Raw genomic sequence first — 21,286 nt, 5'->3', positions numbered from 1 at the left:
CATCAATGGCTCATCAGGGGTACTTGTAGTTTTCTTTTCTTGTAGTGTCCTTGTCTGGCTTTGATGTAAGAACAGTGCTGGCCTCTTAGCATGAGTGAGGAAGTGTTCCCTCCTCTTCGTTTGTCAGAAGAGTTTGAGAAGGATTATTATTAATTCTATCCAGAACAATTAGGCAAGAAAAAGAAATAAAAGGTATCAAAATTGGAACATGTCTTAATTTCCTAGGGCTACCATGAAAAAGCAACACAAACTGGGTGGCTTAAAACAACAGAAATTTATTCTCTCATAGTTCTGGAGGCTAGAAGTCTGAAATCAAGGCGTCAGCAGGGCTATGTTCCCTTTGAGACTCTGGTGGAATCTTTCCTTGCCTTTCCCCAGCTTCTGGTGGTGGCCAGCAGTCCTTGCCACCCACAAAACGGGAGAAAATATTTATAAATTATATATCTGATAAAGATTTAATATCAGAATATAAAATCAACACACAAAGATCAGTTATATTTCTGTTCGCTAGCAACTCGCACAACTCAACAACAGAAAGACAACCAAATTTAAAAATGGGCAGATTTTTAGATGTTTTAGACATTCCTCTGAAGAAGATGTACAAATGGCCAATAAGCACATGAAAAGATACTTGACATCATTAGTCATTAGGGAAAAGCAAATCAAAACCCCAATGAGATAGCACTTCACACCCAAGTGTTGGCAAGAATGTGGAGAAATTGGAACCCTGGTTCATGGCTGGGGAATATAAAATGATGCAACTTCTGTAGAAAACAGTTTAACAGTTTGTCAATTACTTCAAAATGTAAACAGAATTACCATATGACCAGCAATTCCACTCCTAGGTAAATACCCAAAAGAACTGAAAACAGGGCTCAAACAGATACTCGTATGCCAGTGTTCACAGCAGCATTACTCACAATAGCCAAAGGTGGAAGCAACCCCATGTCCATCAACGGATGAGGGAGGAACAAAATGTAGTATATACATATAAGGGAATATTATTCAGCCGTAGAAAGGAATGAAGTTCTGATGCACGCTACAACATGGATGAACTTCGAAAACATTATGCTAAGTTGAAATGAGCCAAAAACAAAAGAACAAATATTCTATGATTCCACTTATATAAAATATCTAGAATAGGCAAATTCGTGGAGACAGAAAGTAAATTATTGCTACTAGGGCCTGGGGAGGGGGAATGGGAGTTTTTGCTTATTGGGTACAGAGTTTCTGTTTGGGATGATAAAAAAAAATTGGAAATAACTGGTGGTGATGGTTGTACAACATTGTGAATGTACTTAATGCCATTGAATTGTACACATAAAAATGGTTAAAATGGCAAATTTTATAAAATATTTACCTCAATTTAGAAAAGTTCTAGGATTTGATGTGTTCAGGCTACCCCACTGTCCCCAGTTCATCTGAGCCCTGCAATTTTTGGTCAGACAGTGATAGAGAAACTTTCATAAGAGCTGTTCTGATCAGGTCTCATCTTTTTCTTCGGCAAGTATTAAAAACAAACAACAATAGCAAAAAACAGTGATTTTCAAGCCAATAGTAGCTTTTCTTCTAAGTTGAAATCAGTGCCCTGCAGCTGGCAGCTGGCAGAGTCCTATTTTGAAAAGATTAAGAAAGCCACAGTTGAATGCTGTGAGGAGAAGGCAGCGGTGCAGGTCTAGTCAGTACAGTTACACATTATCTTTGCAAATGTTTATGATTTTTATGTCAAACCCATATTTGGACTTAGGAATTTTTTGTTTGCAAAACAGTAGGCACTGATTGTGATTTTTCTAGTTTTAACGTCTTCTGTTAAGACCTGGTAAAAGAGCTAGACTGAAAATCCAACAAATGAAAATATTAAATGGAATAGAGTATCGCTCACTAAAAGAAAAAGGCTCTCAATATTGAGTTCAACAAGTAGCAAAAAACAACTGCAAGAAAGAATAAGGAACCACTTGTCTAGTGTATGACAGTATTAAAATCACCCATTTGACGTTCAAATTAGGACCAGAGTGTCTTTTGTCATACAACTATGAAGGAATTACTCTACGATGACCAGAGGTGTTGACTATATTGTCTAAAATCACATAGGAGAAGACAGAACAGATCTGAGAAATAGTGCTTATTCATGTACCTGAATAACTATGATCGAAAGATATATGACATCATTTTAGCTATGTATTCATATTCCTGTAATTACAATTGATTACCAATTTATTGCTATGAGGTGGTTTTTTATACAATTAGCACTTCATAAGGCTTTTGTATTTGGCCTAGCTTCCCCATTAAATACATCAGAAAACCTTTAGAATCTGTTGCCATTTCTTATCTAGATAAAACATTGCTTTTCCCCAGAATACGGCAAAAAAAGGAGGACTAAAACGATCTTAGTTTAGTCCCATGTAGAGGCTTCTCCATACCAGAATTAAGTCTCCCTAAATCTCTCTTGTCAGCTACTCTTTTTTTTTTTTTTTCAATTTGCAAATCCATCATTTATTGGTAGGATTGGGTCTCTCTTGGAGTTTATGGGGAAACCAAAGAGATTTCTAATAGTCCATGATATTGTCAATATTCAGGGCAACAATCACATTCTAATCTTAGAAAATCAGGAGATGATGTATGTGCCAAATAACCTTTGGAAATCGAATCATATTCTATGCTAAATTCCATTTAGAGGATCAAGCAAGGACCTATTTTACTATTCCGTATTATGATGTGGGTGTGCTTATATTAAATCACTTTCAGAGAAACACTAGATGACTAATTTGTGACAACGATATGTTTGCAGACTAACACATTCATAAGAACAGCAGAATAATGAGCTAATTTGTAAAGTACCAGATGGAATTTACTGAAAGGCGGTGGCCTAAGCTATCATAATTGTCCTTTATACTCCAAGAAGACACTTCTAGTAATCTTGCTACCCACATCTTTGCTTTTGGATAAACAGGCGAAAGTATCGCTAATCTGCTTCCCACGGAGGCAGGTGTCTGGTATTTGAATTTGCTTGCTACTGGAAGAACCTGCTGCAGTGTGCAGTTCTGCTTTTTTTTTAACTCTGCCGTCTGGCATCCCATAATGAGGCACTGTTAATCTTAACTGTTCTCCAGTCCATGTTGTTGTTGTTCCTTTGATGTTTCTTCACTAGTTCACAAACATGGAGGTGCATTCACGTTTATACTTGGACGGTCTCTCTTTTTCCTCTGTTTCCATGCTCCAGCCCACTGATATAGGCACCATATCCTCAGTACTTCTGTGATCACATTTTCCATTTTTTCTTGCTTTTCCCAAGTCAATCCAGGGAAGACTTTATCCATCTCATCCTTAGCTTCATCCTCCCTCCTTTAGTCCCCAACCAAAGCTTGAGATTGATAAGTCTGAGCCCCAGTTTCGGCTCTTTCTGCATTACATCTCCTCAGAGCCCCGAGTGTAAACTAGCTAATTTGTACTGGTAGGTTAACAGAAGTTTTTCTGAAGAAAGCATGGTTTGGTGGAAGGAGCACAGGTTTTTGGTATCAACAAACAGACCTGAGGTTTCTTAACACTTCATTTACCTTGGGCTCATTTCCCAACCTTCACTGAATCTTAATTTTTTCATTTGGAAGACAACAATGACACAAATTTCTTAAATTTGTTTGGGTTGCGTTAGAGGGTATAGGTTAACCACACAGCACCTATAAGAAATCAGTGCATATTTGTTTCTCTTGTCCTCCTCAAATGTCTGCTGTCTAATTTGCTGACTGCCATCGTGGGACTGTTCCATTAGGGAAGAAGGAAAACAACAGCGTAGAAATAGGAGGAGGCTGAATAATAGAGGCTTCTCCAGCAATTACTAATGCAAAGTGAGTTAGCAGAGTGGGCTACAAAATACCCATGGTGTGGTTTTTGTATCATTTGCCCTAAGGAGAGCCTACAAGTTAGTTAGAATAAGACCAGCAACCCAAAAGAAAAATGGGAAATAGATGCAAATAAGCATCACAGAAGGAGAACTGCAAATCCATTCGAAAAGATGCTCAATCTTACTGGTAACCAAAGACATGAATTAAAACTACAATGAGATATGTTGCCTATCCCATTGGTAAAAATTAAAGACTAAAAATATCCAATGATGGTGAGAGGGTGGGAAACAGGTACGCCCATAAACAATTGGTGGAAACATGGATTGGGAAATACTTTCTTTTTTTTTTTTTGGCAGTTGGTGAAATCTGGTTACTAGTATTTTCTTTTTTTTTTTTGCAGTAACATTGGTTTATAACATTGTAAAAATTTCAGGTGTACATCATTGTACTTTAATTTCTGCATGGACTACATCATGTTCACCACCAAAATACTAATTACAACCCATCACCACACATGTACCGAATTATCCCTTTCACCCTCCTCCCTCCCCCCTTCCCCTCTGGTAACCACCAATCCAATCTCTGTCCCTATGTGTTTGTTTATTGTTGTTATTATCTACTACTTAATGAAGGAAATCATACGGTATTTGACCTTCTCCCTCTGACTTATTTCACTTTGCATTATACCCTCAATGTCTGTCAGCTACTCTTTACTTCACCTTACCCTACAGGTTAAACAAAGCAGTGAGCTGTTATATAATCAAGCATATCCAGAGAGTCTGTGAACAAAGCTATGTCAATGTCACAGAAAGTCCCATCATCCAAGTGAGTGGAGTGGAGTCCCGAGTCTCTGAAGTGTGGATGCCTGCCCCAAGGGTAGGTCAGGTTTTGTGCCAATCCTTGCTGCTGTGTGCCGAGTTTGATTTGACGAGCCAAACGAATAGACACTGTCTGTTGGTAGGACTTAAAGGAGAGGGAAGACTTCTGTATCAAACAGGGGTAAAGTCAGTTCAGGCTTCATGTCACATTTTAAATGAAAACACAGCAAGGTCTCTTGTCTCCTTGCAGAGATAATCATCTTTTTAAAACTCACATGAGAAACCACATCTTCGATTGCTAAACTGGAATTAGACTCCCTGGGCATAGAAGGAAAACAATGCCAGCGTGATACATACAGAAAGCCCCATAGAAGATACCTCTCACAAAGCTGAAACGTGGTGAATTAATCTCAGAGAGCACGGGTGTGAATCTGAAAATTAAGGCAATAACTATTCAGATCAATAGGAAGAGGCAGAGATAGCCTACCATCCATATCATGGATTAAATGAACCCATAGGAAGGGACATTATTATATCCTTGAGCAGATTACTTAGATTTACAGGAAATTTTGATGTTTAACATTAATCAAATATTATCTAGGGGGAAATGTATGGTTTGTTTTGATACTCAAGGCGACCATTCCTCACACTACCCTGCTCCCAGCCTCGGGTCAAGGCCTCATAAATCTCAGCTTGACCAACACCATGGTGAATCCACCTCTTTCCTAGTTGTAATATCATGCTGAGCAAGAGTGATGACTTAGCACAACAACGGGCCTTAGTGTGTTATTGGGTTATTGTTTTCTCCCCTGTGGGAAAATAATGTAGTGGATCCAACTCTAGAGTTAGTGATGGGTCTCAGACTGGGAAATTGGCCAGCAACATGGACCAGAACAGAATGAAACTCTGTTTGGTGTTTCTCTACCTGTAGTGAGTCTTTAAGAAAAACCTTAAACATCATGTTGCTGTGTTAGTCACTAAAACTCATAAGACTTTAAAAGTCACTCTCTATCTAGATTATGTTTTGTGGTTATGAGACCACCAAGATTTTGTCCCTGCCAGTGTATCACATTCAAAAGTTTATCTAAGAAAGAAATTGGGGCCGGCCCCGTGGCTTAGCAGTTAAGTACGTGCGCTCAGCTGCTGGCGGCCCGGGTTCAGATCCCGGGCGCGCACTGAAGCACCGCTTTTCCGGCCATGCTGAGGCCGCGTCCCACATACATCAACTAGAAGGATGGGCAGCTATGACATACAACTATCTACTGGGGCTTTGGGGGGAAAATAGATAAATAAATAAAATCTTTAAAAAAAAAAAAAAGAAATTGAAGGAATCTTTGCATTTCACTTTGTCTTGTCAACCCTTTGGAAAATATTAGGAACAGCTTATCTTACCCTTAAAATGTTATATTCTTGACATGAAATCAGTCTTTTTCTTTCATCATCAAAAGAAATATTCATCTGAGAACATAAGAGCAAGTTGCAGTAATAAGCCATGTGTGCTATTATTCTTTACTTTAAAACAAAACAAAGCAAAACCAAAAAAAAGAGCAAAACATAAATTTCTGAATGACATTTGATTCAGAAACCTAGACAAGAGACAATTTTTATGGAGATTCTATGACTAAACAGTGTGAGTGGCTAATGCTTTCTACACGTGGCATGTAAAGATTAAATTTAAAATATGCCATCTTTTTTCAGCTGAAAATAATCAAATTTATAATAAGCAAAGCATGCCATTGTATCTGTTTTTAAAAATAAGGTAATAGTCCAGTGTGTTTGTTTACAGTCCCCTAGAGGCCAAGGTTCTTTGGTCTTCGGATGTTAGGTTGGAAGTTAATTTCCACCCTCTCGTCTCACCCCATTCCTTCCTGGGTCCCTTAACCAAGCTACAACCAGGTTTTAGGATGCTGTGATGGTCATTGGACCCGTACCTGTTGCCAGTCCCTCTTTCTCGCTCTAGCCCTGTCTCCTTCCTCTCTGGGCTCAAGCTCTTCCTCTCGCCTTTGGTCTCAGGCATCTGAGGTTATCCTCCTCCACGTGTGTGCTCAGAGGGGACCAGAGGACTCTGAAAACACTCTAAGCCAGGGCAGGATATGTGTTGTCCCTGCAGTCAACTTCTCTGGCTCCAGGTAGTATCTACCTAGTTCTTCAGATAAATATGATACTTGTAAACCACTTTGTGTGAGATCTTTTACCTGTCAGAAAATGGATTAAGCCTCTTTATAATTGCACCTTAAGCATTTTGATAAAGACTGGGAAGTGAATCTCCTTTATGAGTTCCAAATATGCAAGGAATTGTTTCTTGGTTTTGTTAGACGTATAAGCACTGGCTATGGTTAAACTTGGTTTTCTTCCTGACTTTTCCCTTGCCTTATTGTCAACAAATGTTTTGGTCTGTGGGTTTAGATTAGATTACAAGGAAACATTTTATATGTTTATGCAACTTGAACACAGGTGAAGAAACATCATATGAGGTTTAAGAGGAACAGTGTAAACTCTTTTCTATAACTCTGCAATTTTTCTATAACTCTCTTTTAAATGATGGAGGATACTTACTTTAAAAGACTCATGAACTAACATCTGTTCTGGAGAGTCCCTGTTCTCATAGCTTTTTAAAAATTTTGTGAAATAAAAAGCAATGTAGGAGTTGTAGTAAAGGGGACCTTAAAACACCTAGTCTAGACTTTGGTTGTCTGTTTTTAATGTGTTTACTAGATATATGTCCAAGCAGTTTTTAAAAAGACAGAGGGAGCGCTCATTTCCAATTTCCAGGAAAAACTGCCAAGTCATCATCTGAACCTTGTGGTCTCTGGCACCTATATTCGTGACCTGTCACAGGATGAAAGTTATCTTGTGTCAATGTGTGTTATTCTAAGTACCCACCCTGCCCTCCACAGCCCACCATTTAATTAACCGCAGGAATGTTTGTGGCTGAGTAAGAAACTAACTAACCATAGTCACCCTCCCACTGACCTCAGAGGTTGGAACTTGGCTGTGATCCATCACAACCCTCACTGTTTTGAATCTGAGTCTTTATTTTGTACGTTCTTTTCAGAGCATAGTATACTGTGTGTAACATGACCAGTCGCTTGAGTACAGTCTGAGTTTGCTGTTCTCAGTTGCCTAGTGTAAACAAAAGTCGATAAATGGTTGTTGCTGAAATTCTGCTCCCAGGTATCACAAGTCAGAGGAGAATGTACCACACAGCTCATTGGAGCTCCTGATACAGGATGGTATTGCATGATGGAATTTTATCAGAAGAGGCTTGTCCTCTAATATGAGCCAGCACACTTTTATTAGAATAAGAATTGTTTTCAAACAAATTTTTATGACGTATCTAAAAATGTTTTTTCCTACTTTTTTAATGTCAACCTTTTTCAAAAAATATCCACGTAGCCATTCCAGGGAGGACTTGTTTGAAAGTATCAGCTATTGTTAAACACTCATCTGTAAACCTACGGAAGATCCCAATTCCATGTGCATAAACACTAGGTCACTATCAATCATCGTAAACTTAAAAATTCAGTGAATTAGTGTGAAGGAAAACTTTTGAACCTAGAGTCCATCATGAGTTTTACAAGGTCTTGGAACTAATGGAAATTATGTGTAAAGTGCTGTACATAATGTGGCATTTTTTTGAGAGAATAGATCCATAGCATTCTTCTCATTGCCAGAAGCATATGTGACCCAGTCAACTGTACAAGTCGCTAGTATAAATTACTGCTCCACTATAGAGAGTTCACCATGAACACTGGAAAGCCATTCCTCACTTCTCTTCTGGGGACAAATGTGCTTTTTAAGTTTGAATCTAGACAATGGAAGGTGTTGTAAAGGGCTGTCCTATTAAGGATGGGTTGGGGAAAGGAAAGAGGAGAAAGAGAGAAAGGAAGGAAACTGCTTCAGTGTTGTCTGTGAATCAAGCCCTTACACATATGATACCAAATCTAATCCTCCCAACCACACTCAAGTGTACCGTGCAAGTGTATTATTATTACACTTTTAACAGGTGAAGAAACTAAGGCCAAAATGGCTGTACTCATCCAGGATCCCACAGCTAACCATTGGGGGCCCCTGATTCAAACTCTGCTGTCTAGCTACAAAGCTCCTGCACTTTCCTCCAAGCCACCCAGCCTATTTGACTGAAAAGGTGAATTCTCTCTCCTTCTTGACTAGTGGCAACAAATTATATGGAAAATTATTGTCTTATCACCCTGTTGACTAGATCTGAAATTCTCTCATTCCCACCACCCAGCTGTCTTCACTTGGGTCACCAATGCCTCACATCTGATCTCCTGCCTGCAGTCCCCTTCCCCAGTTCTACCCTACAACCAGAGTGAGCTTTTAGAAATTAAATCTGATCATTTTCAAAATGCCTCTATGACTTCCCATTGCCTTCAAAATAAAAGTCAAACCCTAATCCTGGTCTATAAGGTGTTCATGATCTGGACTCTGCTTTGTTTTCCAAGCTCATCCCTCACTGCTCTTCCCTCACCCCGCTAGGTTCCAGCCATAATGAACTACTTGTAGTTCCTAATAGACTGTCTTTCTCTACCTCTCTCTGTTTGGAGCATTCTTCCCACTTGTGTTCACCAGGGGAACTCCCATTTGTGTTGGAAGGCTGTTTATGTAGCATTTCTTCATGGAACTCTTTCTTAACTTTTCAAGGCTGGGACCAGGTGCCCTTCCCAAAAGCTCAGAGAAAATCTTTTACTTACTCTTACAGTGTATTGGGACCACTATCACATATAGAGTTTCTGTGTGCTCAGATAAAAACTCATCTTTCCTTTAGGGGCACAGAGCACCTTGTGAGGGCACATAGTTTAGGAAGGAGAGGATGGGCTACATTTCATGCTGCACCTACCCCTTGTCCATTTTCTCTCATGCAAGGCACAGTTTGCACAACCCTAAATGCTGGCTCTGTGCAGCGTTCATCAAATGGCATTGCAATCACCTGTTCACTTATCTGCATCTCCAACTAAACTCCAAGCTCATTGAGGACAGGGATTATGTTGTATTCATTGTTGTACCCCCAGCCAGCCCCAGGATAGGGCTGTTCACGTAGAAGGCACTCAGTAAATACCTGATGGTTGAATTAATGACTAAGTTAATGAATGAACACATGAAAAATAATAGTTAGCAGTAGACTATGAATTTTCAGAAATTGGTAAAAAGAGGGAAGCAAAAGAAAAACATACCAATATCAACTACTAGTTTAATTCAAGACAATAGACATTGATGGAAACTATCATGAGGAAACAGAAATGAGAAAGACTTAGTCTTTTGCCCTCATGAAATTTGCGGTCTAGTTAAGAAGATAAGACACGTATACAGCTGATTAAAACTCAAAGCAGAATGTGGCATGTGCTATATGAGATTTATAATTAGTGTTCTAGAAAATCAATGAGAAAGAAGAAACTTCTTCCAATTAAATGAGGGATTCCTAAAGCTTCATGGAGAAGGTGACTGGTAGACATAGCTTTGAATTATGGTAGAATTTCAGTAAGGAAAAGTGTTGGGAGGAGGGCCATGGTCAGGAGGGAACATTCCAGGCAAAGGAAATGGCACAGGCTGATTGGAAAGCACCACGCCTCTTTGAGGAGCACTTTAGCTGCAGATTAGGCTGGAAAGATAGTTGGAGAGTCTGGTCACAGATGGTCTTGAATGTTCTGCTAAGGAGTTCACATTTTAGCAGTGGGGAGCTATTATAGGTTTTCAAGAAGGAAAGTGGCACTGTCAGCTGTATTTTAGAAAGTCATTTGGAAAATTACTTATAAAGTGTCTTCCCTTTCTTTTGACTCTGATCCCAATGAAATAGAAATTTAAAACACCAAGAAGCAGAGGCCAGTTAAAGAATTTCACTTTGCCTATATTCCCAGTCTATTTCAATGCCACGTTCTTCCCAGATTCTACCTCTATGTTGGCCTTCTGTCTCAAGCTTGCAGTCTCCCACTGTCTCTGTAGTTTCTAAGCCCCCAGAGTTAGCGAAGCTCACGTGGCTGTGGGGAAAAGACAAGAAAAGAGTTGGTCTGAGACTGAGCACTAAAGGTCTGCAGCTTTCAGGAGGAGATTGGGGAAATGGCCTCACTGCTTTTATTCTGTGATTCAAGGGATCTGATAACATCCTGCCATTATCTTCTCTTAGCTTATTTGGGACACTAAAGGACAACCTTCTGATTAACCTTTAACTTAAATATAAATAAATGCATGTATTTATATAAAGAATAAGCAAGTATAAGTCTAAAATGAAGAATTTCTTTTGTCCTTCTCAAAATGCAAAGGAACTGTTGACCCAATATTATCAAAATGAAACTTTCAGGAAGAGCTTTTAAGTACTACATATTGTCCTTACTGACTGTAGATAAGCAAGCTATTCCTTGGAAGAGACTCGCAAATCTTCTCTCACCTTGCTTAAGGACAATAGCCCTAGGCAGGAAAAAAATCTCTACACAACAGTGACTGGGGTCCCAGGATTTCCTGAGGGTCTTCCATTTTACCGTGTAGGCAGCAAAGTGTGTGTAAGATGGAAGGGAAAAACTAAAAGCACAAGAACCACTCAGGAACTAATCCAAGAGTGACTGGGGTCTAAAATGGAATAGGAGCAGAGGAGAGGAAGGAATGGACGCAGGACAGATCAGAGAGCTGGCACAGCTTTGTGCCTAACTGAATGTGGAGCCAAAAGGGGTTTTAAAAAAAAAAAGTCAAAGGTAACTTCAAAGTTTCCAGGTTGGGTTTTTCGGGAGGTTGCTGATACCCTTAACAGAGATAAGGAGGAGAAAAATAAAGTAGATGTGGAGGGATTGTGATGAATTTTGGACGTACTGAGTCTGAAGTGCTAATGGGACATCAGAATAAAAGTGTCAGTCAAGCATTTAGAGGTTCAGACTAGAATTCAAAGGAGACAAAACTAGATGTGTGTATGTATGTCGATGCAAATCCATAACCAATCCATAATCCATAACCAATCTATAAATCAAAATTCGGGTGAGTTTATTATGAGCCAAATTTGAGGACCATATAGCCTGGGGCCTTCCTTCCCTCAGGAAGGAAGGGCACTAAAGAAGTGGGGTGTACAGAGGGGTTATATACCATCAAAGAGCATGTATCACATATGATTACATTGTCCGTTTTACAGTAGTCACGAGATTGTTCTGTCGGCACAGCGATTGATGGACATAGCAGGTATCAGGTCTGCTGTCTCAATGGGCACAGCAGGTAGCAGGTCTGTTGTCTCACGTTGGGTGATCACAGGATGAGTGCAGCAATCAAATCCTAGCCTAGGGAGAAATGCTTGTCCTTAAGGAAGTGCCAGTGTGGGGGAAGTTGCATCCTTATCTTAAGGGCATTTGTTCTTGTCTTTGGGACATGGTAAATGCTTAAAGCAAATATACAATGCATTTTCAAAGGCCGTATGAGCCCCTTTTGGAAAAACAAGGTCAGGCCGAATTAGTTTTACACCAAATGGCTTCCTCGTATACTCCAATATGTCCTATTGCTTGCCATTTATTTATCATGTAGAATCCTTCCACTTATGAAATAAACACTTAGTATTCTACAATACAGAAAAAAAGATGTAGATTTTTTCTTTCCTATAATTAAATTTAAAAGCTTATAAATGCATTATTCCAGAAAGGAAAACAAATTCCAGGTGATAGGCTCAACAAGAGAGTGTCAAAAGACCATTAAAAGATGTAACTTATATTTGTTTCAAGAAATTGTAAAAATCCATTGTCTCCAATAAACTAGCATATAAATAAGAAAAAATTTATTTTAGTGCAAGTGATGGGTAGAGGAGATCAAACACAAAAACAATCAAAGGAAAATGGAAGAGAAAGAAAAGGAAAACACCATTTGACAGGTGAGAAAAACAGTCTGCTGTTGGGATTTCGACAAAGCAAACAGTGGAGTGGAAGTGGCATTGACTTACATTCTGCTGAGATTTCATGTGCCTTTGGGAAATATTTTTTTTTCTTGCCATTTCTATTGAAAATGTATACTTTAAAAAATGTAAATTCTCTTCCTTTCCTTTAATCCTCATGAGATTTTGTTAGAATTACATGTAAGAGAGTAAACTAGAAGAGGCAAAGAGGAGAAATTTATAATTGCACATGAAAATATTAACATCTTTTTTTCACATGCCTCTAGAGGGGTCCACATTCCACTGAAAATTACCAAACTCCTGGAGAGAACAGGGCTAAGAAGTAAACATGGAGCCCAAGAGCAGACAGTGACGCTTCCACTGCATCCCCTTCCAATTCCGTCGTCCACTTCAGGTCCTTACCTGTGGAGACTGTCTCACCTGACTGCTCTGTGGACCTCTACATTAAAATTATCAGACAAGAGTTTATTGTTTCTCTACTTATAAACTTCATCATCAATACTTTTTTGTACAAATGTGTTTTTTTATATAGATTACCTTTAGAAGACATCATTTTAAAAAATCGTCTTACCTCTTTCAACTCATACAAGAGTTGGGTGAACACCCTGTTAGTAAAGAATAAAAGAAAATAGCATTTGACTCTTAACAGAACCAGTTAAACAGTTTCCTTACTATTTGCCCTAAAATCCTTTCTACCTCCTCCACTGGCAGTAAGGCAGCTTAACAGTGCCTGACACACAGTCAATGCTCGGGAAGTATTTGTTGAATGAACGAGTCAGTTATTCAGCAGATGTTAGAGCACATCCTCTGTACCAGACACTGTTCTGGGCAGTGGAGAAACAGTGGTGAGTACACAAAGCCCCTACTTTCATGGAGCTTACAGCATATTGGAAGAGACAGTCAATAAACAAACGCATATATCAAGTGGTTATAAATGCTGAAATGAAAAATAAGGTGGCATAATGGAAAAGAGTGCTGGTGGCTTATTCTCTTTAAAGGGTGATCAGAGAAGCCCTTATTCCGAGTTGGAAAGCCACTAGAACATGGGGAACAAAAGGTTCTATATTATCTGACTTTTAAGAGAATCATTCTGGTTGCCATGGAGAGAAAGACTGTAGGAGCGAAGATAGTAGCAGTTAGACAGGAAGTTATTGCAATAGTCTAAGTAAGAGGTGATGGGAGCTTGGACTAGGAGATGAGATTAGAGATGATGAGGATGGGGGATGGAGGAAGGGTTTGCAGATTTGCAGATCACATAGGACCTCATAGACCATGGTGAAGATTTAGATTTTATTCTGAATAGAATGGGAAGCCATTAGAGTGCTTTGAAAAGAGAGGCTAAATGATCTGACTTATATTTTTAAAGGATCACTCACGTGTGTGGTGAGTAGACCACTGGGGCAAGGATGGAAGCAGGAGAGACCAGTTAGGGTAATACGTAGAATAATGTAGGTAAATAATCTAGAAAATAGTGGTTGCTTGGGCTAGTATAGCAGTAGCAGAGGTGAGGAGAAGTGATCAGATTCTGAGAATGTTTTGAAAGTTAGAGACTACATGATACATTGGTAGAGGGAAAAAAGGAAACAAATATATATCCAGGTTCATTGCTTAAACAACTGGAAGAGTGGCATTGCTATTTCCTGAGATGGGGAAGACTTCAGGAGGGGTTTGGAGGTAGGGATAGGGTAGGAATCAAGTGTGAGAAGCCAGTTAGACATCTAAGTGGAGATATTGAGGAAGCAGATAGATTCATGAGTCTAGAGTTCAGGGAAGGGGCTAAAGACATAAATTTAAAGTCATCAATGTATGGGTGGGACTTAAAGCCATGGGACTAGTTAGGGGATGGGTGTAGATAGAGAGGAGAGGTCAGGAAGATAAGGAAAGTCCACCAAAGGAGACTGGAAAACTTAGCTAATGAGGTAGGAAGACTAGGAGAGATTGGTATACTGAAGATTAATGGAAGAGAGTTTTGAAAAGAGACGGGTATGACCAGGTGTGTCAGATGATGCTGATGGGTCAAATCAGATTCAAATTGAGTCTTGAAAATTAGATTTGGCAATATGACAAGTGGAGATTATTGCTGACCTTTATAAGAGTATTTTGGGGGAGTGATGGAAACAAAAGTCTAGTTGGAGTGGATTCAAGAGAGAATAGGCTTCCTAGAAAGAAATGAAAAGAGAAAAAGAGAACAAACCTATAGATTAAAGGAGACTTAAAAGACACCCGTCAGTCACAGTGTGTGGACCTTATTTGGATCCTCATGGAAATAAACAGCTTGTAAATATAAATACGTGGATGATGGATGGATGAATAGAGGACATTTAAGTAGTAACTGGAAATTTGAACGCTTACTGAATATTTAGTAACGTGCCGCATAACAACATTTCGGTCAATGGTGGGCTGCAGATACGAAGGTGGTCCCATGAGATTAGTACCACATAGCCTAGGTGTGTAGTAGGCTGTACCGTCTAGGTTTGTGTAAGTATACTCTATGATGTTCACACGACCACACAATGCCAGAAATATTAAATGTGCACCATATTTTCAGCATTCCAGAGGGTCAAGAGGACACAGAAGACTAATATAGCATCAGCCTCACATCTGTAAAACCAAGAAAATAAAATTACTACAGCTCCTCATTACAGGATAATTGCCAGTTCCCTCATTCCGTTCCACGCACAACCAAAAATGATATTTCCATACCCCAAATTTAGCATTATTTGAGGATAAAGGAATGGATAAATAGAAGAGAGAAAAAGACTTCTGAGTTTGAGCTTCGCCAGGGTGTTAGTCGGCTCATGCCAATTGTCCAGTCCCCAGTATGAACCTAAAGCTCAGAAGGCCGAAGTTTCACATCAAGAGTCTTAATTGTCCTGCAGTATGCTCCTTGTGGAATCTTGCAGAAGCCCAGGTTCTTAGTTTCCTGCTGGTGCTATGGATTCCACCCGAATGCCTGTCCAGGACATCCAATGAGAAACGTCAGGATCCTGGTCTGTGCTCCTCTCAAACCTTACTTATCCTCAGCTTTTAATTTCTTGGCCTTAGTTAACCTGCACTGTTCTGTGGAGATCAGAAATCCCTTTGCTCCACTCATTCTACTACAGCAGAACTTGACTTCCTCTGGACAAACATGCCAGCCTCTTAGTCCAAGCTGAGATGAAGATAAGGAGAGAAAACAAGATGAGGTGGCACCCACCAGAGCCTGCCACTTCCAGACGGTGCTGTTTTGAGGTGTGCCCACTCAAGCGCCACCAGCAGATCCTGCTGACCAGAGGAATGACTGCAATGCAAGAGCTCTGCCCTCTCCACATGGGAGCACTGCCCACAAGAAATGCACCTGCCCCGTAGTCTCTGAGTCCCAACATCCTCTCCCAGCAAACATCAGATCCTGCCACTTCCACGTGGGAGGCTGCCCTATAGATCTCAGCTGGTTGTGCGGTTTAGGATCTCCATTCTCTCCACATAGGACGACTCACAAATTCCAGCCCTGCAAACACAACAGCCTCCTTTAGTGCAAAGCAGCGTGCTCTCACAAGGACTATACCTAGAAAAATTGCAGTGTGAGGTCCCAGACAAACCCAAGCAGCAAATGAATCCCAGTGTCTAATCAAGTGATTCTCAGTGCTGGCCACACAGTAGAATCACCGGAAGGCTTAAAACAAGACGGATGCTAGAGCTCCATCCCAGGGAACTCCACTTACTGCCGGTCTGGAGTGGGCCTGGGTATCTGTTTACTAAAAGCACCCGGATGATTCTGATGACTTCGTAACCACAGGTCCTGCCACTGCCACCAGGGATATTGCTCGTACGTCTGGGTTTGTGATCTCCATTTGAAGTCGGGCCTCTTCCAAAGCTGCAGCCGCCATCTGCACTAGGCCCTTAATCACCGAAGTCCACTGCCCTGTGGGTTACTCATTGAAGTGCCAGAGCTGCCAGGTGGAGAGGAGAGACGACGAAACCCTGAACTCTGCACGCCTGGCCCTCCTCTGCTCCGCCACGGTCTTCTCCCTGAGAGACGAGGCTCTTTTCACACAGCGGAACCACCGTGTACATCACAGCCCTTTCTCTCCTCCCTGCCCTGTCGAGCCATAGCCACAGAGCACACTGCTGATCAGTGTTAGCAGTGTCGCCGTCACATCTGGGTCCCATTCCCTTCAGGTGTCGGTAGTGAAAGGAATGGGGACAGGAACAGCCTCCCCAACCCCTGTTAAATTCAGAAGCACCTTGCACTTCTGCTTGTGGAATAGTCGTGCCGCCTGATCTTGTTTGTTGCTGTCTCCTCCACTGGACTGTAAGCACTGCAGAAACTGCAGCAGAGCCTGGTACTTAGTAGGTGCTCAGGGAGATGTCTGGTGGATAAATGAATGAACAGATGAGTGACTGGGTGGAGAGAGGAGCTGTTTCCATGGGACGAGTGGAAGAGGCGCAGTCATGGCCTCACTGTGAAGGACCAGTATTGCAGAGGAGCAGACTTCCCAATCCTGACCTGAAAACTCAACATTTGCTGTTTTTCTTTACGTGAGCACAGCGTTGCTGCTTTCCAGGGCACCTAAACCTTTGCCTGTCCTTGTACTCCCTTCTCCCTTTCTTCTCAGACCCCCCACGTAGTGGTTCCCTGTTGCTCCAGTGCTGTTCCGTCTGCTTTGCCATTTTCCAGCTCAACAGCAGCCTGCTTGTTCTGTCCCTCCTTACAACAGCAGTGGGAACTCCTCCCAGCTCTACAGGTAGTGTGAGAGAGATTAGTTAAGTGTACAGTAAGTCTTTCCTTACTCATTTTCTGACTTCTACAGTGTTTCGAAAGTGCTAAACGCTAAGACTGCTTATGCACAAGGCCTTTTGAGGAATGGTATGTTTATCTTAGAATTCCAGCCTAAATGGTAATTGTGTTACTGCATGCGGGAGAATGAAGCCAAGATGTTTCAGTAATCGTGTGGTACCAGGGGCTGTGCTGCCTGCACGTGACTCGGGGCACATGCGTCTGGTGAGAACTGGAGTTCAAAGAGAGAGAAGCAAGAAGAACAGATGAAGACAGCTCACGCTGGCACTCTAGCTCACCTGAGACCTTTTGAAATACAGGTGCGCTGTTTCTCTTCAGTGTTAATGACTGTTAAGGATACCCGCAGGTGGCTCTGGAAGAGTATAGGATCTGACATGTGAACAGCCGCTTGAATCTCTGTTAAGGCACCGCAGAGGATGATGGAGAAGGTAATGGAGTCAGCAGTCCTAAGATCCATTTATGTGAGTTTTTTTGAAAATTGCTAAGATCCCAGTCCAGCAACATCTCTTCCACCTACTTAACGCCGTTATCCTTTTGCTTAAGATAGTACTTTTCAAAATATTGTCCACGAACTACCTGCTTTAGAATCATCTAGTGGTGTTTGTTAGAAAACAAACAACACACATTCCTGAGCCCTAGATCAATAAAGCAGAATCTCTGGGGTGAGACCTTGAACGTCTCCTGACCAAACCATTCACCTGATTCTTTTGAAGCATAAGGTCTAGACTGCTGGCTTGAGACTTCACCAACTATAAGCTTCAAATACTCCTGAGAAGCAATAACACTGTGAGCAGGTATTAGTCATTTTCTTGAAGGATCTGAGATCAGGTTATGAGACAGCAATTAAGAAGAGTGTGAGGACACGAATACCCAAGGAGGAGGAATAGGACACCAACAAGGGGAGGACATCGAGATAGAATGGCCAGAGAGCCGGAGAAACACTCTTTACTTCATTCTCTTGCCCCAGGCTCTGTGTCATTCATCATAGTTGAGTTCATCCAACAAGCATATACTGAGCTCCTTTTGTGTGCCTAGCACGAGGGATGAAAAGAAACAGAACAGGCTCACGTCCTAGGGGAGTTCATAGCCTGGAAGAGGAAGCAGGCTCTCTAATGGGCAATTTAAATGAATGTGGTAGGCCAAAAGTAGAAATTTGCACAAAAAATTTTGGAGGCTGAGAAGAGGGGCGCCTAATGGAGACTTAGCTCCTGGAGAAGGAATTGCCTAAGCAGGGGAATGAGTAGAAATTAGGCAGGTGGGGGGCTTTTGAGGGAGAACTAAAGGGGGGCTAGGAGCTGGTGGGAAGTGGAGTGTCTTCCCCACAGAGGGCAACCTGCACAACCAAAGGCTGGTCCTGGGGCGGTGCCATCCTCAGGGGCTACAGGTGGTTCAGGACAGCCGTATCAGGAAGCACGAGGAGTCAAGAAAGATCCTCAGTGATCCTGCCAGGTGGACACCAGCCAAGTCACGGCGATACGTATAGGTCCCGGTAACTTCTCAAAGTCCTGTCTTGCTAGGCATCTAGAAGATTTCTTGGATCAGTTTATAGCTAGGTGTGGCCACTTGTTTATGGTTTCCAAGTTTATGGTCTCAAACTGTTCATTGCTCCACAAACATGTTACAGCCAGTTTATGGGCCCTCTCTGGGACATTGTGCATGGAATTGCAATAACCAATAAGTTGACAGTAATATCAAAATTGGTCAATATAGATTTGAGAGTGTTTTGACTATCACTGGAAGGATACATGAAAAATAAGAATATTAATGATCTCTGAGAGAGAGGCTAAGAACAGAGGGAGGAGGAATTTACTTCTCACTGTTACCCTCTTATACTGTTCAAACTGTTTACCATGTCTGTTTATTGCCTATTCAAGCAAGTTTAAAAGAGAACTAAAAAGACCACATTTACTCCATAGCATAAAGAAGTTGTTTCTCAACATATGAGTGATTTAATTTATATTAAAAACCAAATTAATGATTCATTGATACAACAGTGACAGCAGTAGTATCACTAAAGTAGTTTTGTCTTTCACAGCTTGAAAAAAAAATGGGATTGGGGAAATACAAATTTTGTACATCTTCTATAAACTTGGTCTCTTTTCTTTTTTCCAGTTTGCAGCTCATCTCGTGAAGATGAAATATCCGAGAATCTGTATTCTAGATGGTGGCATTAATAAGATCAAACCAACAGGCCTCCTCACCGTCCCATCTCCTCAGATATGAAGAACCTAGTGTCTGACTGTCAGGACAGAGCGACATCAGCCCCAGCCACCCCACAGCCTCACCACTCGAAGACAGAGCGAGTGCCACCACCTCGGATGGTGGCATTTCCATAAAGTTTTGTCATGAGACATTTTTTTAAATCTCATGACCCAAATGTTCAGCTATCCAGGGAACAAACTTGACTGTACGTGTATTGCTGAAAAAATTTTCTTAACCGTGAAACCCAATCATGTGTTTTTACCACTGGGCAACACAAAGCCTGAGGAATTCAGCTTACAAGGCAGATTTAGCATTATCAAGAGATCTCAGTGCCTGAAAAAGCTGCCTCCCGTTGCACTGAACAGACAGTCCTAACAAAGGTATTATTCAAAAATAGAGACTGAGTGTACGCTGAAATCATCTTTCTATGATAATGAAAAGGGAAAAGCTATTCACAATACATTCCTTATAACTAAATGCTGCTATTGGTAACTCATTTTTGGCCCAGGCAAGTTGTGTGTTTGTGCGTGTGTTTAGAAGAAGAAGAATTTAACCCATTGAAAAAAGTAATAATAGTTTACTTCCAGAAAAATGAAAGTCAGAAACCGTTCGTATTAGATAGAATATTTGCTCAGCTCCTGTAGCAGAAAAACCCAAAATAAGAGTGACTTAAACTAGAACTTTATTTCTCTCTCACATATAAGTCTCCATAGTCAGTCTAGGGCTAGAATATTGGTTTCGTATTCATTAAGAACTCAGATATTTTTTCTCATTGCTTTATCACCCTCAGCACATGGTTTTAATCTCGTGGATCAAGATGGCTGCTCAGCTCCTACCATCACATCTGCAACTTAGAAGGAAAGGAATGAAGGGGAGTGAGGGCTGAGAAGGAAGGGGGAAGAGAAGAAAGGAGAGAAGGGAGGGCATGCTCCTTCTCTTGAAGAGCACAAACCAGAAGTTGCACCTGTTACTTCTGCTTACATACCACTGGCTACAACTCAGACATGTGGCCACATGTGGCTATGAGGAAACTGGGAATATAGTCTTCTGCTGGGTGGGCATTTACCCAGCTAAAAAAATGTTATTATTCTATGGGAAGAGGAGAACATATATTGAAAGACAGCTAGCAGCCTCTGCCACAATATTTTAAAAGTACTGCACTTCACTGACTCTAAGACATATCACAATTTTATGTGCCATGAAGAAAGAAAAAATGTAGCCAAATAAACTATGACACACCGTCAATTATAAGAATCATTTCAGAAATGTGAAAAAATATGCATCTTAGAATTATTGAAATACAGTACATCTTTTGACCATCTTCAGTTTTGTTTTAACTAAAAAGTGTTCTTTCATCTTTAACTTACATTCCTCTTCAGTGTTAGGACTAACTAGGTGGATAATCTCAATAAGAGCCTCACTTTAACCTTCTGGGCTATGGTTTCATTGTTGCTGTTCGTTTTGGTTTTTTGCATCTATTTTTTTATTGAGATATAATTGACATACCATGAAATTCACCCTTTCAAAATGTATAATTGAGTGATTTTTAGTATATTCACAAAATTGTGCAATCATCACTTTTAATTCCAGAACATTTGCATCACTCAAAAAAGAAATCTGTACCTATTAGCAGTCATCCCCATTGACCCATCCCAAGGTCTTTGATTTAATGTTTGCATGTGTAGTGAGACAGGTATCCAACTTCATTCTTGCTTGTAGATAGCAAGTAATCCCTGTCATTTTGTATGTTTTACTCAATTAAATTATATTCAAT

The 21,286-nt window shown here is 40.7% G+C and overlaps 1 protein-coding gene across 6 annotated transcripts in view; it reads left to right on the top strand.

Moving 5' to 3' along the window:
* Positions 1-20,943, top strand: part of TBCK (TBC1 domain containing kinase) — a 211,753-nt gene extending 190,810 nt beyond the window's left edge. For all 6 annotated transcript variants that reach the window (XM_058549863.1, XM_058549864.1, XM_058549862.1 and 3 more), the window contains one exon: positions 19,423-20,943. In XM_058549863.1, coding sequence (XP_058405846.1) covers positions 19,423-19,533 — 111 coding nt within the window. In that variant the 3' untranslated portion in view covers positions 19,534-20,943. The remainder of the gene's footprint in view (positions 1-19,422) is intronic.
* The last annotated feature ends 343 nt before the right edge of the window (positions 20,944-21,286 follow it).

Source organism: Diceros bicornis, chromosome 11 (genome assembly GCF_020826845.1).
Source record: "Diceros bicornis minor isolate mBicDic1 chromosome 11, mDicBic1.mat.cur, whole genome shotgun sequence".
In the NCBI taxonomy this organism is placed as follows: domain Eukaryota; kingdom Metazoa; phylum Chordata; class Mammalia; order Perissodactyla; family Rhinocerotidae; genus Diceros; species Diceros bicornis.
The sequence above is the reverse complement of the archived record's forward strand: the minus strand, read 5'-3'. Positions and strand labels throughout refer to the sequence as shown.